Source organism: Lachnellula hyalina (genome assembly GCF_007821495.1).
Source record: "Lachnellula hyalina strain CBS 185.66 chromosome Unknown contig00177, whole genome shotgun sequence".
Classification (NCBI taxonomy): Eukaryota; Fungi; Ascomycota; class Leotiomycetes; order Helotiales; family Lachnaceae; genus Lachnellula; species Lachnellula hyalina.
In genome coordinates, this window is record NW_022157291.1 from 1 (window position 1) to 22,073 (window position 22,073).

General features: G+C 48.6%; 6 protein-coding genes across 6 annotated transcripts; 4 read left to right on the forward strand and 2 right to left on the reverse strand.

The window, feature by feature from the left end:
• Nucleotides 1-597: 597 nt before the first annotated feature.
• On the reverse strand, nucleotides 598-3,736 carry ppk30 (Serine/threonine-protein kinase; the record flags this gene model as incomplete). Its single annotated transcript, XM_031152337.1, has 3 exons — nucleotides 598-2,649; nucleotides 2,696-2,793; nucleotides 2,839-3,736. The coding sequence occupies 3 exons, from the start codon at nucleotides 3,734-3,736 to the stop codon at nucleotides 598-600; spliced, it is 3,048 nt and encodes a 1,015-aa protein (XP_031002282.1).
• A 1,826-nt stretch (nucleotides 3,737-5,562) lies between these two features.
• mot1 (putative helicase) lies at nucleotides 5,563-11,535 on the forward strand (the record flags this gene model as incomplete). The annotated part of the gene is made up of 4 exons (XM_031152338.1): nucleotides 5,563-5,573; nucleotides 5,685-5,702; nucleotides 5,829-11,180; nucleotides 11,229-11,535. 4 exons carry the CDS (start codon nucleotides 5,563-5,565, stop codon nucleotides 11,533-11,535), a joined length of 5,688 nt encoding a protein of 1,895 aa, XP_031002281.1.
• Nucleotides 11,536-12,049: 514 nt separating this feature from the next.
• On the forward strand, nucleotides 12,050-13,123 carry GNT1_1 (Glucose N-acetyltransferase; the record flags this gene model as incomplete). Its single annotated transcript, XM_031152339.1, has 2 exons — nucleotides 12,050-12,340; nucleotides 12,401-13,123. 2 exons carry the CDS (start codon nucleotides 12,050-12,052, stop codon nucleotides 12,890-12,892), a joined length of 783 nt encoding a protein of 260 aa, XP_031002275.1. The 3' UTR covers nucleotides 12,893-13,123.
• Nucleotides 13,124-17,314: 4,191 nt separating this feature from the next.
• Nucleotides 17,315-18,321, forward strand: tmem53-b (Transmembrane protein; the record flags this gene model as incomplete). The annotated part of the gene is made up of 2 exons (XM_031152340.1): nucleotides 17,315-17,444; nucleotides 17,618-18,321. 2 exons carry the CDS (start codon nucleotides 17,315-17,317, stop codon nucleotides 18,319-18,321), a joined length of 834 nt encoding a protein of 277 aa, XP_031002276.1.
• Nucleotides 18,322-18,860: 539 nt separating this feature from the next.
• Nucleotides 18,861-19,438, forward strand: LHYA1_G007412 (uncharacterized protein; the record flags this gene model as incomplete). The annotated part of the gene is made up of 3 exons (XM_031152341.1): nucleotides 18,861-18,897; nucleotides 18,955-19,061; nucleotides 19,127-19,438. The coding sequence occupies 3 exons, from the start codon at nucleotides 18,861-18,863 to the stop codon at nucleotides 19,436-19,438; spliced, it is 456 nt and encodes a 151-aa protein (XP_031002273.1).
• Nucleotides 19,439-19,866: 428 nt separating this feature from the next.
• bpb1 (Branchpoint-bridging protein) lies at nucleotides 19,867-22,055 on the reverse strand (the record flags this gene model as incomplete). Its single annotated transcript, XM_031152342.1, has 7 exons — nucleotides 19,867-20,472; nucleotides 20,523-20,622; nucleotides 20,674-20,897; nucleotides 20,953-21,176; nucleotides 21,353-21,570; nucleotides 21,619-21,844; nucleotides 21,896-22,055. The coding sequence occupies 7 exons, from the start codon at nucleotides 22,053-22,055 to the stop codon at nucleotides 19,867-19,869; spliced, it is 1,758 nt and encodes a 585-aa protein (XP_031002274.1).
• Nucleotides 22,056-22,073: the final 18 nt, after the last annotated feature.

Consider the following 22,073-nt stretch of genomic DNA (forward strand, 5'->3'; position numbering starts at 1 on the left):
GGGGGAGTTGGGTGGTATGGGGGGGGGCTGGTTTAGAGAATATGAATGAGAGAGTTCTCGCACGAAAGCGAAAGCTAGCTGTGCTGTGCTGTGCTAATCTATTCCATCAAGTAGATTACCGTAATAAACCAATCTCCTTATTTTCATCACAGCTTCCTTTCCCTCCTTCCCTTCCTTTCCCTTCCTTTCTCCAAGCTGCGCATCCAAGACCATTCATTATTCTCTCTATACCCACTTAGGTAGGATAGTATAGTATAGTATATTATATATACGTATACATTACTCCATAAACGCCCTCCGATATCTATCGACTTTTAAAGCATTGGAGCTACCTACCTAGGCGATGAAGTAAGCTTAAGCAAGTAAGTAATGGACAGGGGAGTAGGCAAGGGCAGACAGATACAGTAGATACATCCCAGACACATAAATTTAATCATCCAGACGCATAGGGACAGGGGTAAGAATGTGACGCTCAAAGCCAGTCAAAGATACTCTCATAAACCAACCCAAAGTCTATATGTCTAGATATACATTGTCTGTCTTGCCTTATTTCCGTTCCGCTCACCAATCATCACAAGTCTAACCAATTGAATCAAATCAAATCTCCTTGCCCCTGGGCTCCCTATCTATCTGTGTTTCCACCATCTCGATGCCCGATAAGCTGGGGAACCTCTTACTGAAATCCGCAACGTAATCTTCTTTCTCCTGCACCGTCATGTCTGGCCGCGCTTGTATAGGACGATTGGGCAATGAAGATGATGTTGGAGGAGTGTTTTGTGGTCCAGTGCTGATGCTATTAAGGTGCATAGGTTTAGGAGGAGCGTTGGGGCGAGGACCGCCAGTTTTGGAAACTATTGCTGGGGAGGATGGTCGGGATTTCTGGTAATTAAGCTCGTTTTGCATCATCTGGGATCCTGAAATTTGTACCACAGGCTTGCGAGCGACTACCGGGCGCGCGTACGGATTCGTGGATTGTTGCTCAATAGGATTGGCTGGTGGACCGCTCGCACTGCCAGTGAAGCGCCCGTAGCCTTCTGCGGTCTTCTTTGGCGATGTCTGCTGATTTTCGTTGATAAGATTCTTGACTTTGTTTTGAATGCTGGCGGCACGTGTGACGCCACCAATGCTGCGTGGCGCTGTTAATGGATCACGGTCTGCAAGCCTCTTTCGATATTCAGCGGCAGCATTAGCCACGCGCTTCTCCTCCATGGATAGTCGCCTCCGTTCCAGTTCGCGTCTCTGTTCTGGAGCCAGGCTGTCCGCGTCCTCAAGTACGTTTCCATCGTCACTGCGTCCATCAGTCGCCTCAGAACCCGCTATAGGCGTAAGATCCCGCCGCTCTAGATCATGCAAAGGGCTTGGCGTTCGAGGTCCTGGCGCAGCGTTGGTATTGCTCTCGAATCTCTTAAAAGCATCTCCAAATTTCCCAGCCAGGAGGTTCTTGGTTCCCGATAACGAAGGTAGGCTGCTTCGCTTGGACTTATTGTTCGCACCACTGCTGCGCCTTCTATCCTTCTTTGTTGTATCATTATCTTCCATTGTGCGGAGAAAGTCCACGTTGGATGCAATGTTGGTCTCTTCATCGGAATCTTGATCTGCAACTGCTGTTTCATTGGATTTCATGTACGGGCTTCGTTTTTCTCCAGACGGCCGGCCACTGGACTCTTTTTCTCTGAGATAATCCATATTGGATTCTAAGTATATGCTTGAAGGGCGTGGTCGGGAGTTGCTGGACTTCGTCCTTGTAATGGGATCCTGAGGATCGGTTGGCCTGCCGCCTTCTAGTGATGGGCGGGAGGAGGAAGGATGTCTTATATGGCCGGGTCGAGATGGATTCTGGGGAAGAGCATTGGGATGGAGAGATTGATTATCTTCTGGGCGTAGAAGCTGTGATTGCATAGTGGCTTCTTGGTTCCTGGGAAGGCTAGCAGATCGATGATGATCGGACGCATTTGGGAAGCGGTAGGTAGGAGAAGGGCCATATTTGACTGGCGGTTGACCAGTTGGCGGGGGGGTAGGACTTGTCATAGTCCCTTGCGAGACATATGAGTTGTTCGATCGGGTGGGAGTTGGTTGATATACAATACTTGGAGACGTCGCAACAGACTGAAGCTCCGGATTGCTAGATATTATCTTCTGAGCTCGAGAGACCGCATTTGCTGCTGGCTTAACCGCTATGGTAGTGGTGGTAACAGTGGGTGTCTTGCTAGGAACAGGTGATGCAAAAGCATCGTCAGCCAATTTCTCAGTCACTCTCTGGCTCATCTTGCGAGAGTGGCCGGACTTTCTTGGGGAGCTCGACTCAAAATCAAATTTGCCGCCGTCGTGAAGCAAAGAAAATTGATCTAAACTGGGGAATCGATCAGATATTTCATCAACGGCCCCTGGAGGTGATTTAGAATCTAATGCCGCAAAAGGGTCGCTAGTAGTGCCCCGCATTGGAGAGGGGCTCGGTTTGGGGGTATGTCCCTGTGCACTTTGTGCAGAAGGTCTCCCCCTACGCATTGGTACAACGTCAGGAATAACTGGTTGTTGCTGCGACGGGGGTGCAAAAACAGCCCCGACAATAGGCGGTGATGCAACATTTGAGTCTGGGGATGGTAATTGCTGGTTGCGCCTGGACTCTGACTGTGTCCTTCCAGTATAGATCTACCATCGTGAGCTTTGGATTTTATGTGACATGGACTGGACGTACGTCTTTAATCGGGACCTCCAATCCTTGCATTAAAAGAGATTCACGTAATACTTGATAGATGTTTGGGCGTGATTTAGGATTTTCTTTCAACATGGACGCTGCGCGGATCAGTACTGATACGTGAAGAAAGGCTTACGGCATACCTATAAGTTTCTTTAATTTGTCGGAAAAGATGGGGTAGTTCGGAAACTTGAAGCTTGCGTTCAAAATCGCCAGCTGCCCTTGCGCTTCAAATGGTGTAGTGTAATAACACAATTTATACAGAAGCACACCCAAAGCCCATATATCCGCTTTCTCGTCAATAGGTTGTTTTCGATAGACATCAATCATCTCTGGACTTCTGTATTGGAGCGTGGTGTGTTTTTGTACATCGTCTTCGATAAGTCTGCATTCAGCAGCGGTAGTTGCGGCGGGTCGTGGAGGGGCTGTAGATCCAAAATCGCAAAGCTTGAATCGCTTTGAACTTCCTGTCGATGTAATGAGGACATTTTCGACCTTTAGATCTCGATGTAGGAGCGGAGGCTTGAGGTAGTGCATGCAAGCTACTCCTTCTGCCACGTCTGAGAATATCTTTAGGATCTCCGGTTCCGTCAAGCGGTTCTGTAGTCGAGTATTCATGAAATCAATCAGACCTCCCCCGTTGCAGAACTCCATGAGCAAGAACACCTCGTACCCCCCTCCCTTCAGTTGTGATGCGTGTGAATCGTAGTAGGTGACAATCGGTCGGTGCCCCTTCAACTTCTTCATGGTCTCCACCTCCGTCCGCATATTCGCCAAGTTCTCTTTGTCGGGTACGGCGACTCGTTTGAGGACGGCAATATCAGTCCCATCAATAGGCTTGGGCATTTTGACCAGATAGACATGGGCAAAGCCACCTTCTGAGAAGTACTTCTGAATCACCACCTTGTGGCTTCCCACTTGTATTTTGGTCCCGGGCGCAAAGGTACCAGCCGGAGCCGCAGGATCAACCATGGGAACCGGAGCCCCAAAGACTGCTGGTCGGTGTGCCGTCGCAGGCATCGCTGAGTTGTAGGAAGCCATGATGCCAAGACGACGGCAAGAAAAGGAAAGCTAGAACCCTAAGATTTCTCGTCACCGCATTGAGAGGAGTGGCGAGATTTGCGCTCTTGAAGTATCGCAGGCGAAATGGGCAAGACGAATAGGTCTTTATGCGTTATGACAGGTAAGAGAGTTCACGTCAAGTAGCGGGCATGTTTGACATTTGGAGACGTGCCCATCAAGACAGAGCAGCCTCGAGCTAGCCTTAAGATAGACTAGTGATTACAAGGCATCCATTCCATTTCTGGAAACTGTTCTTTTCTGGCCATGGGACATTATTCGTCGCATTTGTCTATAACTACAGAGTCATGAAAATTCGACTCACAACGTCTTTGCTGGCATGTTTTATGTCTACTCACGAGGCTGCATAGTGCAACGTCAGCAGACTCTGGATTTTCATAGAGCGAGTAGCAGCCCCCAGAACCGAGGACTGATAGGATACTCGACTCATTCGATCCTCCAAACTAGCCAAAGTCATCAGGGAGGTAGGTAGACACCAATGAGAGGAATCACGTGGCATGCTCATCGACTAGGTATCTTTTTGTATGGAAGAGGTGAAGCGGTGATTCATGTTGACCAACAAGTCATCCTCCAGAAGGCTATAAAGAATGACAACCTGTGACTGAACGAAGTGTTCGTTTTGAGTGATAGGGGATATTCAGTAAAGAAGAAGTACCTAGGTATGCAGGTAGGATGTATAGCCTCAACTAGTAAATGTGATAGGAGTCCTATAGTAGGACTTCCTGAGGTAGGTATGGTATGCTTATGCTCCGAGATTCCCAGTGAGTAAAGAGCCAGTAGTAGAAAAAAATCTGGACGAAGAGTTGAATAAGGCTTCCAGGTTAAAAGTAAAAATTAATTGTCTCTTTCTTATGTTGTAGGAATCACAGAGGTAGGTGGTAGGTAGGTAGGTAGGTAGGTAAGTAAGGTAAGGTAAGTATTGTACTCAGGCGCCTCCATGCGCTACCACGGTACGGAGTACAGCGCGAAAGTGCAGCGACGGCTGTCATTGGTCTGAATGAACTAGCCCTGCAATGCTGTTTGTTGCGTTGCCTTCCTCGTGCCACCAAACGTGTCCCAAACCCGTGGCGTGCATGTTCTGTTCTGCTGGCAACAGTCGAGAATTCAATATTGCCGAAAGACAAAGTTAAAGTCAATATTGACAGAAAGACGCTCTGCCCCCTTTTCCTCGATGATGACAGGCGTCCGACCTACACGAGAGCTACAGCGACCATTCCAACAGTAGTGGTAGTGGCTCCGTCGGTAGCAGCAAAAGGCAAGAGCGACGGCAGGGATTCGTTAGCGCGAGAATCCAGGGCGCTGGCCAACTATATCTATAGACCGCATCGCTCCTCAAGATCCCCTCCGCCCCCCCCCAAAGACCGACCGACCGCGTGCCACCACCGCAATCTCACCTCCTCCCGCGCCCGCCTACTTAACTTTCTGCAGCCACAATTATCAGGCCAAAACTTTCAGGATTTCCATTCTTGTCATCGTCACCACCGTCACCCACCACCACCATCACCTTCAGGAAGTACATTACAGTACACAGTACAGTACAGTACAGTACAGTACAGTAAATAGGTGGTAGAGGTATATCGACGCGTGCGGTATTGATTCATTCACACCAGCATCAGTCTCGACGTCTAGCCTTCCCCCCCTCCCCCCTTGCCCCATTACCCATTATCTGTATAAAAGAAAGAAGACATACATATATATATATATATATATCCATGGCTTCTCCCGGTCCCCGTCAACATCTCCCCTTCAGATAACGCGGATGAGGAACAACACGCGTACCGACGAACATGGCTTCTAGGTTAGTGCCCTACCTAACCCAAATTCCCCCATCCCAAATTAAAAATGCGCCCCACACTTCCATGCATGAGCATAAACAGGAGCATGAGCTAACAAACATCACCTGATCTAGACTTGACCGACTCGTCACGTGCGTAACCCCCCTTCTTTTTGATCTGAAACGTCCCTTGTCTTTCCCCGAGACACGTCAGATGCGCTTCACTCGTCACCCACTCTAACTCATTGCAATGCTTTGCTGACACCATGTTACTTACAGCTTACTGGAGACGGGCAGCACACAACTAATTCGCAATACTGCCGCAACCCAATTAGCCGATGTTCAAAAGGCTCATCCTGAAGAGCTATTTAACCTCCTCACCAGAGTTGTCCCATATCTACGTCACAAGACCTGGGACACTCGAATAGCTGCGTCGAAAGCGTTAGGAGGAATTGTAGATAACGCTGAGAAATACGATCCAAATTCCGGCGATGGATCAATCAAAAAGGACCCCAAGAAAGAGGAAAATGGGGACTCCATCAAAAAAGAGGAATACATTGATGAGATTCCTCTTGCCGAGGGCCAACTGAGCCTCAACGGCCTTGATATCGTTTCGGTCCTGAAGTATGGAAAGGAGCTCTTAAGAGGTGGGGGCAAAGAGATCGACTATGCTCTCGCCCGCCTAGACCCTGCGCAACGCCTTACCCATCAGAAGAAGACCCTCGCTGGCCGGCTGGGGTTTCTAGGGGAATATTCTGACGATGATATGGATTTTGAATTCATCAAGCCAAATGAAGCTCCAATTCCCCAAGCTTCTACAAGCGGGTCCGACGCTAAGAGCATCTCAAAAGGAGCAGCGACTCCTGCTGAGGAAGTCGGGCTTAGTGCGAGGCAACTCAATCAACTGAAGAGAAAACGGAAACGAGAGGCTCAGAACGCTGGAAGTAAAAATAGGCTCGTCGATTTATCTATCCGACGCAGCAGTACGATGGGGTCAAGCGAGGACAGAGACGTCACTATGTCCGACATAACCGGCGACGATTTACCTCCGACTGGGCCAAATGGCGTTTCGGATTACTTTTCGGTGGAGAGAACAGGCGACGTCGACGAAGACTCGAAAGTTGTGTCCGAATTTAAGGGCCCGGTACTACCTATCAAATCTGAACTGGAGGCTGAAGAAGAAGCCGAAGGAGTAGAGTGGCCCTACGAACGCCTCTGTGACTTCCTAATGGTGGATCTCTTCGATCCCCAATGGGAAACACGTCATGGCGCTGCTATGGGCCTACGAGAGATCATTCGAGTGCACGGCGGAGGCGCAGGCCGAGTGCGGGGGAAAACTCGGATAGAGAACGATGCCTTAAATCAGCGCTGGCTTGATGACCTTGCCTGCCGATTGTGCTGCGTCTTCATGCTCGACAGGTTTGGTGACTACGTTTCTGATACCGTCGTTGCACCAATTAGAGAAACAGTCGGCCAGACTCTCGGCGCTCTCCTCATTCATCTTCCTGCAAACAGTGTTTACGCCGTGCATCGAATATTATATCGAATGGTCATGCAAGAGGACCTTCAGCTTACAAAGCCCGGATGGGCTATATGTCACGGCGGTATGATTGGGCTCCGTTACCTGGTCGCTGTCCGAAATGATCTTTTGCTCGGAGATAGCGACCTCATAGATGGGGTCATCCGAGCTGTCATGAAGGGTCTCGGCGACTGGGATGATGATGTTCGCTCTGTCAGTGCTGCAACTTTAATCCCAATCGCTAAAGAGTTCGTCAACCTTCGCCCAGAGGCATTGGATGGCCTGATCAATATTGTTTGGGAATGTCTTTCCAATCTTGGTGATGATCTGAGTGCTAGTACCGGTCAGATCATGGACTTGCTGGCCAAGCTTTGCAGTTTCCCAGAAGTCTTGGTAGCTATGAAGAAGAATGCAGCAAAAGACTCGGAACGCTCTTTCGCTCTTCTAGTCCCGCGACTATACCCATTCTTACGCCATACAATCACTTCTGTCAGATCAGCAGTACTAAGGGCCCTAATGACGTTCGTCAATATCGAGGGCGAGGGTACTCGAGATTGGTTGAATGGCAAAATCATGCGATTAATCTTCCAGAATATTCTTGTTGAACGGAACCAGGACACTCTGAATCTCTCATTACAAGTTTGGAAGTCCTTGGTGACTTATCTTGCCAAAGAACCGGATGATCTGGCAGAGCAGTTTTCAGCACACATCGATCCTCTAATGCAACTCACACTCCACCCTATTGGTGTCTCCCGCCATCCTCTACCCATGAATGCAACCCTATTTCAGAAGCCATCTGGTAGCACATACACCATGCCGAGTGGTATTGTTGTGACAACGATACGACCAGTATCACCATCGACAGAACCTCCACCAAAGAAACAGCGTCGGAAGTCTACTAAACCTGTGGAGCCTGTTCCTACTACCTCATCACATGATGTTGATGGTCATATGATGCAAGGAGATGTGGATCTAGTTGGAATGGAGATTTTGATAAGGTCTCGTATTTCGGCAGCCCGTGCAATGGGTCTCATCATGTCACTTGTCCCAGCCAACGTTCTTGAAGCATACGATGCAAGCATTGTTCCTGCCATGTCTTCTGCGTTCTCTTCAACACAACTTACTGCATCTCTAATCATCGATGAATACGCACAGAATTGCACGTCAAAAGACCAACCCAAACGATTTGTCGAGCCACTCACAAAGATTATCGAGACGGATTCTCCACTCCATTATAGAGATCTTGTGAGTTACACGCAACTTGTGCGCGCTCAATGCTCCCAGCTCTTAAACACCTTCCGAGATGTTGGTAAGGTGTCTCAAGGACGACTACCTACTCTTGCAGTAGTTGTCCAAGGGGAACCCGAAGCAGGCCCAGATGCATTCTCCATCCAAACCGCAGACAAATGTGTCAACGAAGACTTTGACAGGCTTAAGAAAGCACTTGCTCCTGGTCAGCGGTTGATTGCAACTGATTCCTTGACCGAAGCGCGCAATAGTGTCGTCGAGGTTATCGAAAATGCCAAGTCAATCAAGGAGCAACGCGATGTTCGCATCAAGGGTGCGGCAGCCAGCGCATTGGTCTCGCTGAAGGTGTCCCCAAAGAGGCCCACGCACATAATCAAGGGAATGATGGACAGTGTGAAAAGGGAAGATAATGTTGAACTACAGCAACGTTCTGCCGCATCTGTTGCCCGACTTATCGAACTATTTGCGGAAGGCGGCCGCACTGGACCAGCGCAGAAAGTCGTGGGAAACTTGGCCAAGTTTAGTTGTATTGACACGTCCGAAACACCCGAGTTTTCACCAAACGCTGGTCTCACAAGTGCAATCTTATCTCTTCGCAAGGAAGAGGATCGTAGAGACCACCCAGATGCCGCAAAGTTTGCCAAAGAAGCCAAGGATGCCCGCATTATCAGGAGAGGTGCTAAGGAAGCATTGGAGCAACTGTCCAGTATATTCGGTGCCAATCTCCTTGAGAAGGTGCCAAAGCTCAAGTCAATCATGGAAGATCCACTTCGATACGCTTTCTCTGGAGATCTGCCAGCCGATACAAAAGATCCGGAACAGGAGACTGGTCAAGCAGCCATAGACGGCATGTCTGTACTCAGAGCTCTGACACCTACTCTACACACCGATCTCCATCCCTTCGTCATCAATCTACTTCCTCTGGTTATCAAGGCACTTCATTCGGACCTATCTGTGTTCAGATATATGGCCGCCAAGTGCCTGGCGACGGTATGCTCAGTCATCACTATTGAAGGTATGACTATGTTAGTTGAGAAGGTCTTACCGTCAATCAGCAATCCAGTCGACATCAACTTCCGTCAAGGTGCGATTGAATCAATTTACCATCTCATTCATGTAATGGGCGATGGTATTCTACCTTATGTGATCTTCCTCATCGTGCCAGTCCTTGGTCGTATGAGTGATTCCGATAACGATGTTCGTCTTATTGCGACGACAACATTTGCAACTCTTGTCAAGCTCGTCCCCCTCGAAGCAGGAATTCCAGATCCTCCCGGATTGTCGCGAGAGCTCTTGAAGGGACGTGATCGCGAGCGAACTTTCATTGCTCAACTTCTAGATCCCCACAAAGTTGAGCCCTTCATTATTCCTGTGGCAATCAAGGCAGAGCTTCGATCATATCAGCAAGAGGGTGTCAATTGGCTCAATTTCTTGAACAAGTATCATCTCCACGGTATTCTGTGTGATGACATGGGTCTCGGCAAGACTTTGCAGACGCTCTGTATCGTTGCAAGTGATCATCACTTACGAGCGGAAGAGTTTGCGAAGACTGGAGCTACTGATGTCCGAAGACTGCCTTCTCTCATCGTCTGTCCTCCAACCTTATCTGGTCATTGGCAGCAAGAGATTAAAACATATGCACCATTCCTTTCCTGCACAGCGTACGTTGGCCCGCCTGCTGATCGTGCGCGCTTGAGGGACCAGCTTGACAAGACGGATATTATCATTACATCTTATGACATTTGCCGTAATGATGCTGATGTTCTCACCCCTCTCAACTGGAACTACTTGGTGCTCGATGAAGGTCACTTGATTAAGAATCCTCGAGCGAAGGTTACCCTGGCTGTAAAGCGACTTCTCAGCAACCATCGCCTTATCCTGTCGGGTACTCCAATTCAGAACAACGTCTTGGAGCTTTGGTCTCTTTTTGACTTCCTTATGCCAGGCTTCTTGGGAGCAGAAAAGGTCTTCCTCGACCGCTTCGCCAAACCTATCGCTGCAAGCCGTTATAGCAAGTCATCGTCCAAAGAACAGGAAGCTGGTGCTCTTGCAATCGAGGCACTGCACAAGCAAGTTTTGCCATTCTTGTTGCGCCGTCTCAAGGAAGAAGTCCTTGATGACTTGCCACCAAAGATCTTACAAAACTACTATTGTGATCTCAGCGACCTGCAGAAGAAGCTTTTTGACGACTTTACGAAGAAGGAAGGGAAAACCCTCGCGGAGAAGGCTTCGGCGGGTGACAAAGAAGCGAAGCAACACATCTTCCAAGCCCTGCAGTACATGCGCAAGCTCTGTAACTCTCCCGCGCTTGTAATGAAAGAAGGCCACAAGCAGTACGAGGAAACGCAAAAAATGCTCGCAAAACAAAACAGCAGTCTTCGCGATCCCATCCACGCGCCAAAACTCACCGCTCTTCGTGATCTACTTGTGGACTGCGGTATTGGTACTGAGCCATCTTCCGAAAATGATCTCACCACCGAAACTTCTTACGTGTCACCTCATCGAGCACTCATTTTCTGCCAGATGAAAGAGATGCTGGATATGGTTCAGAATGATGTTCTTAAGAAGATGCTTCCTTCAGTCCAGTTTCTCCGCATGGATGGATCCGTTGATGCCAGCAAACGTCAAGATATCGTCAATAAATTCAACTCGGATCCTTCATATGATGTCTTACTCTTGACTACGAGTGTCGGAGGCTTGGGTTTGAACTTGACTGGTGCAGATACAGTTATCTTTGTGGAGCATGATTGGAATCCGCAGAAGGATTTGCAAGCTATGGACCGCGCGCATCGTATCGGTCAAAAGAAGGTCGTTAACGTGTACCGGTTGATCACCAGAGGGACCTTGGAAGAGAAGATCATGTCGTAAGTCTCTATCTACCATGTCCTCATTCCTTGACTAACTTGCCATAGACTCCAACGCTTCAAGATCGATGTAGCATCTACAGTAGTGAATCAACAAAACGCCGGCCTGGGAACCATGGAAACAGATCAAATTCTCGACCTCTTCAACCTTGGCGAAACAGCCGAAGGCCTCGATAAACCTACACTCAATGGCGGCACAGAAGTCGATCGCGAAGAAGACATGGTAGATGCCACTGGGGAAGTGAGAGAGAAGGGCAAGAAGGGCTGGCTAGATGATCTAGGCGAGCTCTGGGACGATAAACAATACGAAGAGGAGTTTAACTTGGACGGGTTCTTAAAGAATATGCATCAATAGCCATCTCAGGACGAGGCGGCTTCAGCTGGAAGAATGTGCTTATGGCATAATAAATCCTGCAGCGAGCGAGCAATTTATTTCTGGCGCTGGGGACTGGGTAATTTGAATTTCAATGCATAGCACTGGGGAACATGGCGTTTGCTCTCTCATTTCCCGGGAGACATTATGCATTATATACTTTTAGTGGCGGGAGTATGTTGTATGATTAGGATAGACTGCATATTCATTGAGCGGGCGAGAAGGAAAATTTATGTTTGTTCATCACTGCGAGTATATTTGACTTTGATATGAGAAGTGAAGATGAACGAGTGCAGAAAAAGTAATACTATCTATACTATTACCTTGCAGGCAGGTAATGTTGGTGGGTGGCTGGATAGAGGCACCAGGACCAAGACCTCCTACGTATTAGCGCCTTGGCGGCTTTTCAACCGTAATAACATCACCACCACCTCTGATCATCGTGCCATGTCTCTCTGTCTCTGTCCATGTCCATGCTCTCGTTGTTCTCTTTCCCATGGCGGGTTACCGCTATTACAGTCGTCGTCTCAAGAGCCTCACCGCGACTCCAAGCTTTCAAGTAATCGCCATATGCCTCGGCCTCTTTCTGGGAATACGATGGATTCTACGCCACAACCACGATGAAGACCAAGCGCCTCCCCATGCTGTAAGACCGATGCGGTCGGTCGAGGACGACAGAATTGACTGGTCGAAGCTGTATTACGTTCAATATGTCACGTCTCCAGAGTATTTGTGCAATGCGCTGATGGTGTGGAGTGAAATCGAGGAGATAGGAAGTCGGGCCCAGGTTCGCGAAATGCCATCCCATCTAGCTTCGAAGCTTTGCTGACTGACTGCGTAATAATAGCGCGTAATGATGTACCCTTCCTCCTGGGACCCCAATGAAGTCGACGAAATCGATCTGCAGCTAACCCCTGTCGCACGTTTACTACAAGCAGCTGTCAGCGACTACTTTGTCAAGCTGCAGCCCATTGAGGTGCTACATCAAAATGGAACTACGGAGAAGACATGGGCGGATTCATATACAAAGCTACTAGCTTTCAACCTCACCGATTTCGACCGCGTACTAGCCATTGACTCAGATTCTGTAGTGCTGCAGAATCTAGATGAGCTGTTCCTTCTCCCAGAAGGGCCACTCGCGATGCCGTTTGTATATTGGGGAGAACCGCAAGGTTGGCAGTTCTCAAGTCAAATGATGCTCATTACTCCATCCGCCGACGCCTTCTCCAAAATCGAGGCTGCGATTCAAGAGGCGAAGAAGGACGAGTACGATATGGATATTATCAACAAATTATACAAGGGGAAGGTTTTGCAAATTGCCCAGAGGCCGTACAAGTAAGTCACTTTCTCGGAAGAATTCTCCTACTTCGAACATCTCGGGAGCGGAATCTACTACCCTTGAGATATTGTCTCAACTCCCGTAGCACATTATTCCAACCCCCGGTCTACATAATTGGCAATACTGACTGAGAGATCTTGACTTGCAGTTTACTCTCGGGAGAATTCAGAAGAAGAAATCACGTTGCCTATCTTGGATCAAGATCGCAGAAATGGGATCCTGATTCTATGAAGAGCGAAGCAAAGTTTATTCATTTCTCCGACTACCCAATTCCCAAACCTTGGATGAGGGCCCCAAAGGACCTTTTGAATAAACATATGCCGAAATGTAGGCAGAGCGAATGGTTCGGAGCCACTGACTGCAGGGATAGAACCATCTGGCTGAAATTATACTATGATTTTGCCATGCGGAGGAAAGCGGTTTGTGGACCTGGGTTTGAATTACAGAGTCAAGAGTTACCGCCAGATTCGATATACAGGCATGGGAGATGGTTCCACCCTGATGAAGTTGGCTGATGGGATAATCTATTAAATGATAAGCGTTATATCGCATGCCCCTTCTAGAGTGAGCAAGGCAAAGTTTTAATTCAAGATATACAGCCATGTTGACTTCCTCTCACTTGCCACCTACGAATGCTAATCAATGTTTACCATATTTGCAGCCTTGTCGGAAGCGTCTCTTGACGCACTCAAGATAGACTCACTCAAAGCTAAGTAACGGGGGGCGGGGATCCTGGCAACTAAGAAAAACCTTGGAATCTACATTAGGAGTTGAATTGTCTCTTCCTTCAGCTACTACTTGGAACAAGGGAAATACATCATTACCGACCGAATGGCCCATATCTAAACTCCTTTCTACCATCTCCAAAACCAAAACCCATTCCCCACTCCCCCGGGTCTTCCTTTCTTCGAATCCTACTCTTGGTTTGTGTCTTTCTCTGACTCTTTCCTCGGTCCCTTTTTGGCCAGTGTCTTCTTGGCCTTTTTACTCGTATTATTGGGCCCCTCCTCATTGACAGACCGAGACTGAGACTGAGACGGCTGACTATCCGACATTGACATTCGGCTAGTGCGGTTACTCATGCTCTTTCTTGGTGGGGTGGTAGCCAAACCACCTAGCGTGCTGCCAGACCTGTAGCTGTATCAATGCCGGATCCTCACGCTTGCGCTTTATGCCTCTTGGTTTAGGCGGGCCCTTGATGGGTTTCTTACGGCCCTTTTCCGCACGGCCTGTTTGTTTTATATTCGTTAGTGATTTGAGCCATTCTTCTTGGAAGTATAGGTGGTGATTTTGGAAGTGCAAGTGGAATGAGTCAGTGAAAGGTAGGTAGGTAGGTAGGTAGGTAGGTAGGTAAGCTTACAAATTTCAAGTTGTTGTGACAGTTCAGCGCCTTGCGTTTTGAGCATTGCGATTACCGCCCTCAGAGCAGCGATATCAGCAGCATCACCCCCGTAGCCGCTCCGCAGATGGCTCAGTTCCTCATCGTTGACATCAACTACGTTCTCGAGCTCCTCGATACGGACTTGCGCGCGTTCGATTTCCGCCTTCAGCTTTCTCTGCGTGTCCTCGAGTTCATGCACATTTTCCTGCCATGCTGATATCTCTCCGTTCAGAGCCATGATCCCGATTTCTCGTTCCGTTCCCTCATCACCATCAGAATCGGTAGTAGCTCTTACTAGCGTTTTCCTGCGCTTTTCCCCGGCCTTGACTGAGCTTTCTGGGGTAGCGTAAATGGTGCGCTGGGTCTCTACCATATCACTGGTTAAATTGGCATCCACTCTTGTTTCGAACCCATCAATCTGCTCGTGTTGCAGGCTCATTCCCTGGTTCTTCAAATCTCGAATCTCTTTTTCGTAATTTGCAATCTTCAACTTGGCTACTACGAGCTTGTTCATACTAGACGTGGCTGCGGATCTAACCTTTCCAAGTTCTTCTACCAAAGCTTCATCGCGAACTTGGGAGTCTTTAGGGTTCCTGTGTGGTAAGTTGCCCTGTTCTTCCTGCAATTGCGCTATACGATCTTTTAATTTCACCGCCTGTTTTCGCAGTGTAACAATCACCAAATGCCGGTCGTCGACATCCTGTTCGGAATGTTCGAGGTCCAGATTCGTCTTTACTAGCTCGCGCCCTTTGGCTTTGGCCGTAGCTTTAAGCTGTGAGATCTCCAGTAGCAAACTTTCAGTCCGGGCTTCGCAGTCTTTGAGGTTCTCATGAGCAGCACCCGACGCTTTGTGTTGGGTTGTGGGCTCTGGAACCCCTGCTTGTGGTTTCGTGAGCTTGGATTCAAGATCCTCAATATGTGCTTCGAGATCCTCTCGCCCAGTTTCGAGATCTTCAATTGCCTCTTTCTGCCCTGATATCCTCTCTTTCAGTGTCTCGATCTCTGTCAACAAACTCCTGTCAAAGTCTTGATGGTCCTTGGTGTCCAAAATAGCTTCAATCAGCTGTTGCAAATCTGTGACTTGAGATTCAGCTACCGCTAACTCCCTCCTCGTTTCTTCTGCATCTGGGTCTGGACCGGCAGCTTCAAGTCTCTTGATTCGGCTCTGAAGCCTCTTATTCGTGACTCTTGTATCATGTTCAGCGGGAATGTTTCGAACAGCCTGTTCGAGAGCTGCAATCGCATCGCGTAATTCCTCTTTGATAGAATCAAGTTTAGTGGCCATGGGTGCCCTAATGCTATCGTTATCCAAATCTACCAAGTCAAGGGCGCTGCCGAAGACGTGAGGATTTGGCGAAACTGGAACTATGTTCCTAAGATCAATGAGCTGGCGAGTTGTGTTGACAACCTGACTTTGAAGCTCAGCTGCAAGGCGCTTCGCATTCTCGTCGGTCATCTCTGGGTCCCTATTGAATCGCTTTATGATCTGCCGTGATTGAGCTAGGTCTATATCAGAACGATCGCGGGCATCGCGAAGATTGTTGGCCCGGATCCTATGGAACACGGTCCTTTGGCGCTCGCCTGCAAGAAGTTGTAAAGCAGCATCATCGACCTCTTCGATATCCATTTTCAGCGATGCGAATGCATTATTATCATTTCCAATTGCGGCCGAGAGTGTCTTCAAGGTTTGAATTCGCTTTGCAACTGCAGAGTTCAGATTTAAGGCCAATTCTCCCACTGAGCCGCTGCCAGGTTGGGCAAATTTCAATGCATCCAATTCTTGCTGTAAAGAAAGTATTTTGATTTCTGCTTTCTGCTGCGCAACAAGAGACCTCTCGAATTCACCGGCTATAATTTCGAGCCTTTTCGTGTCATTGTTGCTAGCTTTGAAATCATCTTTGAGGTTATTGCGGAGGTTTTCGAATTTAGCTGCAATAGCCCCTGCGGTCTCGTATAACGCCATGCTTGACAACAGATATTCTCAGTCTCCAAAGACCAAGCTGACTTTGTAATGAAGGCTCCAGGATCCCTCGCACGGCGGCAAGTCGCTTGAATGTGGGGTTGTGGCATACTTTTTTAGAATAAAAGCCATTCATGCTTAAGAAATACTTTTCCCTTTGTTTTTAAATCGAATCTATCCAAATGCAGCAACAATAACTTCGTTTGCGGTTCGAAACATGATATTCTTTGTTGTATAATTATACAACGTAGCCTCAATGCAAAACCAAAGCTTCCACTCGGACAACAAAAGACCCTCTATGCGAGGTTCTTTTGGGGGAGGAGGGGGACAATGGAAGCATCGTGCGAAGAAAGATAAAGAAATCACCAACTGCGGCGCCTAAATGGGACCCGAATTGATATATGAAGAAGTCTGAATGTGTAGGGACGACTGGAAACCCATATTGGAATAACGCATTTGATACGTAATTATCAAGACTTGTAACACCTCCCAATTCCATTCCAGCACTGTTGGATTAGGTAGTTGCATGATGCAAATTGAGACTTTCAACAAGAGATGATGTGACTAGATAGAATGGAAGTGGCACAGCAAATCTTGCTCCTTAGTAGTTCTCTAGGGACCCTTATATATGGAGAATACAGTTTCCAACTGCATGGCCTTCTGAAAGAATTGGATTGGATTTTTCTCCTACCTGAACAAGAAACATCTCGAGGATAATGTGTTGGTGACAAGGCAAGGGCAAAGTAAAGTGTGTGCTAGCGCTTGGCGAAATCTCGCTCAGCTGGTACTCGGACTCGGAGTACCGAAATAGAAGTGTGATTGGCAGTTGTACGAATGCGGCACAGGATTGCGATTGAGACATCCACTCTATCGAAATGATGCCTGAGAGGATCATATCTATAGATGGCATATAACATAAAACATATTGCATAGCAGAGGGACAGGAAGGCCAAGTGTACTTACTACATACTTTAAACAGTCATCAGCACTTAACACCTCGGTCCCCCGGTTGCACTGTATACGGAGCAAGCAGCCGGAGCAAGCAGCCATATAAAAGAGAGAATCGATACGGTCTCCAGAAATGTCGAAAAACAAGTCGGGTACTGGCCTCAGCCATTTCTCGCGTTTGAACCAAGCTGTCTTCTTGCATCAGCCGTCGATTGCGAAGACTAGAACGTCTCAGGGTCCAGACCTCATCCTAATATTAGGATGTAAGTCAAACTCTCATACCAAAAAGCTATATTTTCCGTGTGAGCTCCGGAGCTGAGGGCTATGTCAGATTTCACAGTACTATATGTGGGGTCCCGTGTCTTGAGACAGCTCTAGAGCTCTTCAGTTCCTCCCTACTCCAATCCAGCCTCTTCTCGTACTAAGTTATCGATAGGGATGGATGCTCAGCCGCGACATATTGCGAAATACACAGCTGGATATGAGAAAGTCTACCCCTGTGCACGCATTCTCGCCATCACAACGAGCTCTGTCGACGCCGGCTTCAGAACAACCAGCGCAAATCTCAACCGCGTGAAACCAGCCCTCGAGATCCTCTATACCCTCCCAGCAGACGCGAAGCTGCTCGTTCATTTTTTCTCCAACGGGGGTGCCGTGACGAACACTCTGATCTCCAAAGCATATGCCGAGAAAACGGGGCGGCCATTGCCAGTCAGTGTGCAGATTTTTGACAGCACTGTTGGGCGCGCTTCCTACGAAGCTACCGTGCGAGCTTTCTCTCTTGGTCTCCCTAAGAACATGATTGCGTACCTGCTCGGCGTGTCCATTCTGAGGATGTTGTTGGGGCTGTATATCTTGGGGAATTTACTTCTAGGCAAGGAAGATTTGGTGGAGGCTGCCCGGAGAGCACTCAATGATAAGACTTTACTTGACCTCGACACCCCACGTCTCTATATCTACAGCGTTGCTGATGACATGGTTGCGTGGCAAGATGTAGAAGAACATGCTAAAGACGCGAAGAGGCTGGGATACACTGTTTATATGGAGAAGTACCAGGACAGTGGCCATGCAGCGCACATGTTGGTGGATGCAGAGAGGTATTGGGGAGCTGTTGACAGACTATGGAACACGGTTTCTTAATAGAAGAGTATGGTCTTGAAGAGACGTGGATGCTCCGTTTTCACTTGTAGCTCGCATGGGACTTCGGGCCTCTTGTAGCATGGCATGAATGCTAGTATCGCGCTGTTTTGCTTCTCAACAGTGGGTTGCCTGTACCTGTTTCTACAAGTCACAGTTGTAGTTTCCCCTCCTGGAGCGGACTACTAGCAGGCCTTACCTAGTTAGGCTGTATTTAGGCAAACCCTAGGTAGCCTGCTCATGTGGCAGACACATCTTGAGTAGGTTCAAAACTCCCAAGTAGGTTCCCCGGAGTATCACGACCACGACTTCCCCCTCTATTCAAATGACTTCGTGTTGTACGGCGTGAAGGAAGCTAAATCGGCATGAACGTAGAAAGTGCGAATCATCCTGTCACTTACTAAGGTCCCCTTAGCTTTCTATGTGTCTATCCTCAAATACCCCTCAACTTACATTCACTCGTTCATTGAACACACTCCCCCAAACCACACCAACCCATTTCCACAAGTACTGTACTGTATTGTACAACCAAGATCTTTACAATGGCGTCTCCGATTTCAATCATGCCCAGGTTACTTCGTAGGTCACTTTCTCACAAACGTCCATCTCCATGCACACTTAACTTATAAAGCATAGCAATCACAGGTACATGGGCTGCACCCTTCGCCGTCTACGCCGCCGTCCTCTCCTCCCGCATTGTCGCCAAACGCATGCAGACTGGGAAATTCATCGGCGAGAAAGCCGTAAGCCCTCAGCCCTCTTGTCTCCCCCGACTTCCACTCCAATCTAACAAAGCCGTTCGTTCTAGTCCAGCATCGACGGTGTTGACCCCCTCCAGACAGCAGTCCGCTGCCAAGGAAACTTCCTCGAGAACGTCCCCCTTGCTTTCATCTTCCTCGCGCTCTGCGAGCTCAACGGCGGCAACCGGAAGAACCTCAATTATGCCATGGGTGTCTTCCTTGCTTTGCGTGTTGCGCATGCGGAGGGTGGCCTCATGCTGCAAGGCTCGTATGGTACCAATGGAGTTGGACGGCCAATTGGCTACTTTGGTAGTACTGGTGTGGTAACCGGATTGGCGGCCTATGCTGCTTACTTGGTCAAGGGATACTGGGGCTTTTAGAGGAGAGGAGACATGGGAGCCTTCTTCGCATTGCAGGGATTATTTGTGCTCGCCAGCCTCTGTGGCATGACAGTAAAGTGTATGCATTTAAGCATTCCATTTGATTGGCGCGGTAGCACAACTGTGAAAGGATATTGAGGAAGGAATGTGGACGTATTAACTAGAAATAAGAAATGCTGCATTCAACATATCACTATCACAGGCTATCAAGCAATGACGGCAAAGTCTTTTCTATTGTACACGTGATTAATTGACACAAAGACTAGTAGAAGCCACCCAAAAACAGAACTGAAAACGAATTGTCATGTCTACCAATAGGAATATGGTTTCAAAGCACTGGGGTCCTAGGTTAGTAGTGAAACGTTCGATTGAAATAAGCCTTCAAACCTGACCTTCGGACAGCTTGCATGAACGGCCAATCCGGGGTTTTACGCAGGGGGTGGAGGTGGGGGCGGCTGATCCGACGGCGGTGGTGGTGGAGCATTTTCTGATGGTGGTGGTGGAATGCTCGAGGCTGGAGGGGGTGGCGGTGGGCTACCAGCAAACTGTTGCAAGAGCGCACTGATGCCAGCACTGCTCAATCCAGGAGGAGCTGCAAGTCCAGGTGGAGCACCCATTGCTTGCTGAGGAGGGTATCCGCCAGTGTAACCAGGAGCTGCATAACCAGAATAACCAGAAACGGCAGCTCCAGGGAATGCAGGGGCTTGTTGTTGTTGCTGTTGCCATGGAGCTGCGGAGCCAGAAGCCCCAGATTGGCCGCCATAATAGGCATCGCCGCCACGATTGTCGCTTCCTCGGCCACGATCTCTAGCCCAGGGGGCAGCACCTCCGGCAGGAGCCGAGTCACGTCCATCGTAACCCCCTTGATCACCAGAGCGCTTTTGCCATGGAGCAGCTGCGCCAGTAGGGCCACGTTGCCAGGGCTTGATGTCGGCGTCAGGAGGTCCTTGTTCAAACCCATTTGCTGGGCCAGACTCAATGCGTTGTGGGACATCTCCAGTGGGTGGGGCACCAGAAAGTTCTTGCATGAGTTGCTGTACACTGTCAGTATTTTAAAATAATACAAGGAGGGGTTCAAGCTTACCTCATACTCTCTATCAACAGCATCTCCAGCACCAATTTGACCTGCTGCTGGAGGGCGAGCACCACCGGGACCATCGTTACGCCAATTAGCACCACGTTGTCTACGAACCATTAGCCTTCTATTTCTATCAAAGTAGTACCGTCTTGCTAACCTATCAGGACAGTCACGTGCCATATGACCAGCATTGCCACAAACGCGACAGATGATGTTAGCGGTGAAGTTCCGCTGTTCAGGGCAGTCTAGTTTTCGATGACCTATTTGACCGCAGTTTTGGCAAGCTTGATTCTCATCATCACGGAGGGTACCGTTGAGAGCAGCCAGCTCACGAAGTTGGTTGCGCTTAAGCTCGTTCTGTCCTTCTGGAATGGATGCAGCCTATAAGATGTCAGAAGATGGATTCTGAAAGAACATCAGCTCGAGAGAAACTTACAGTCTCAATGATGTTGTGAATCAATTTCTTGGCCTTGTTGACTTTCTCTTCAGTGTCGGCCATGATCAAACAGTGGAGATCCTCTTCCTGGTTACTGGTGTGAGCTGCATCAGAGCGACCTTTTCCTTCCTTGACGGATCCTTTTCCACGGATAGCAATTTTGGCAAGTGATTCTGTCTCCATTTTTTTCAAAGTATTGCCACGAGGACCAATAAGTAAACCAACTTTAGTAAGCGCAAGCTAGTGTTAGTGTATGATCAAAAGCTAAGAGCAAATAGTGAGTGACAGGTTAGTGATGACAGTGCATGCGCACTTTCTTCAAATGCCACACACCATCACACGATAATGAAAAGAGGCTCAGGAGTGGATGTTAGAAGGGTTAGAGGGTTAGCAATCATACTGAAGTTAATTTCTGGGTAGTCATTGACCGGCACGTAAACTTTCTCCTGTGTCTTAGTAGGACGGCGATAATCCTGCGGAGGATGATAGTTAGGGATGACTTTCATGGCTTTCTCAATAAGCTTGTGGCGCTCGTCTTCAAGACGCTTGCGATAACGGTACTCTCGAGTATTAACACGGCGACCGAAGTTGTCATACTGAGGAGGGGGAGATGGTGATCTGCAGAAGATTAGTTGTGTGGTTGGGCTTTGGAAAGAGTGAGCATACCGATCACCATCGGCTGGGACGACATCATCGATACGGAGCTTCTGGCTGATCTCCTCGATACGCAAATGGAGAGTGTAAGCTTCGAGCTGCTCGCTGGTCATATTTGCCATGATGGCTGTCGGAAGGCCCATCAGACCAGCAGCCTTGTTCTCTGTCGCGTCGCCCCAGCGGTTTCTCTTCTTGCGGCGTCGTGATCCATCTTCGGCGAAGGCGGTTTCCTCTTTGGCTGTAAATGTGTTAGTTGAGTATATCCCATGCGGGATATGAAGATGCATACCTCTGGTAGGGCTGCGACCGCGCTTGAAGGTGGGAGCTTCTGCTTGTGCTTGATTGTAGCCACCTTCGTCGCGAGGAGATGCGCTGTCGCCGCCAAATTTGCGTCGATTTCCCAGAGGGATGTTGTTAGAACCTGTGCTTCCTTGTTGTCGCCACGCCATCTTGAAGGTCGGTGAGGG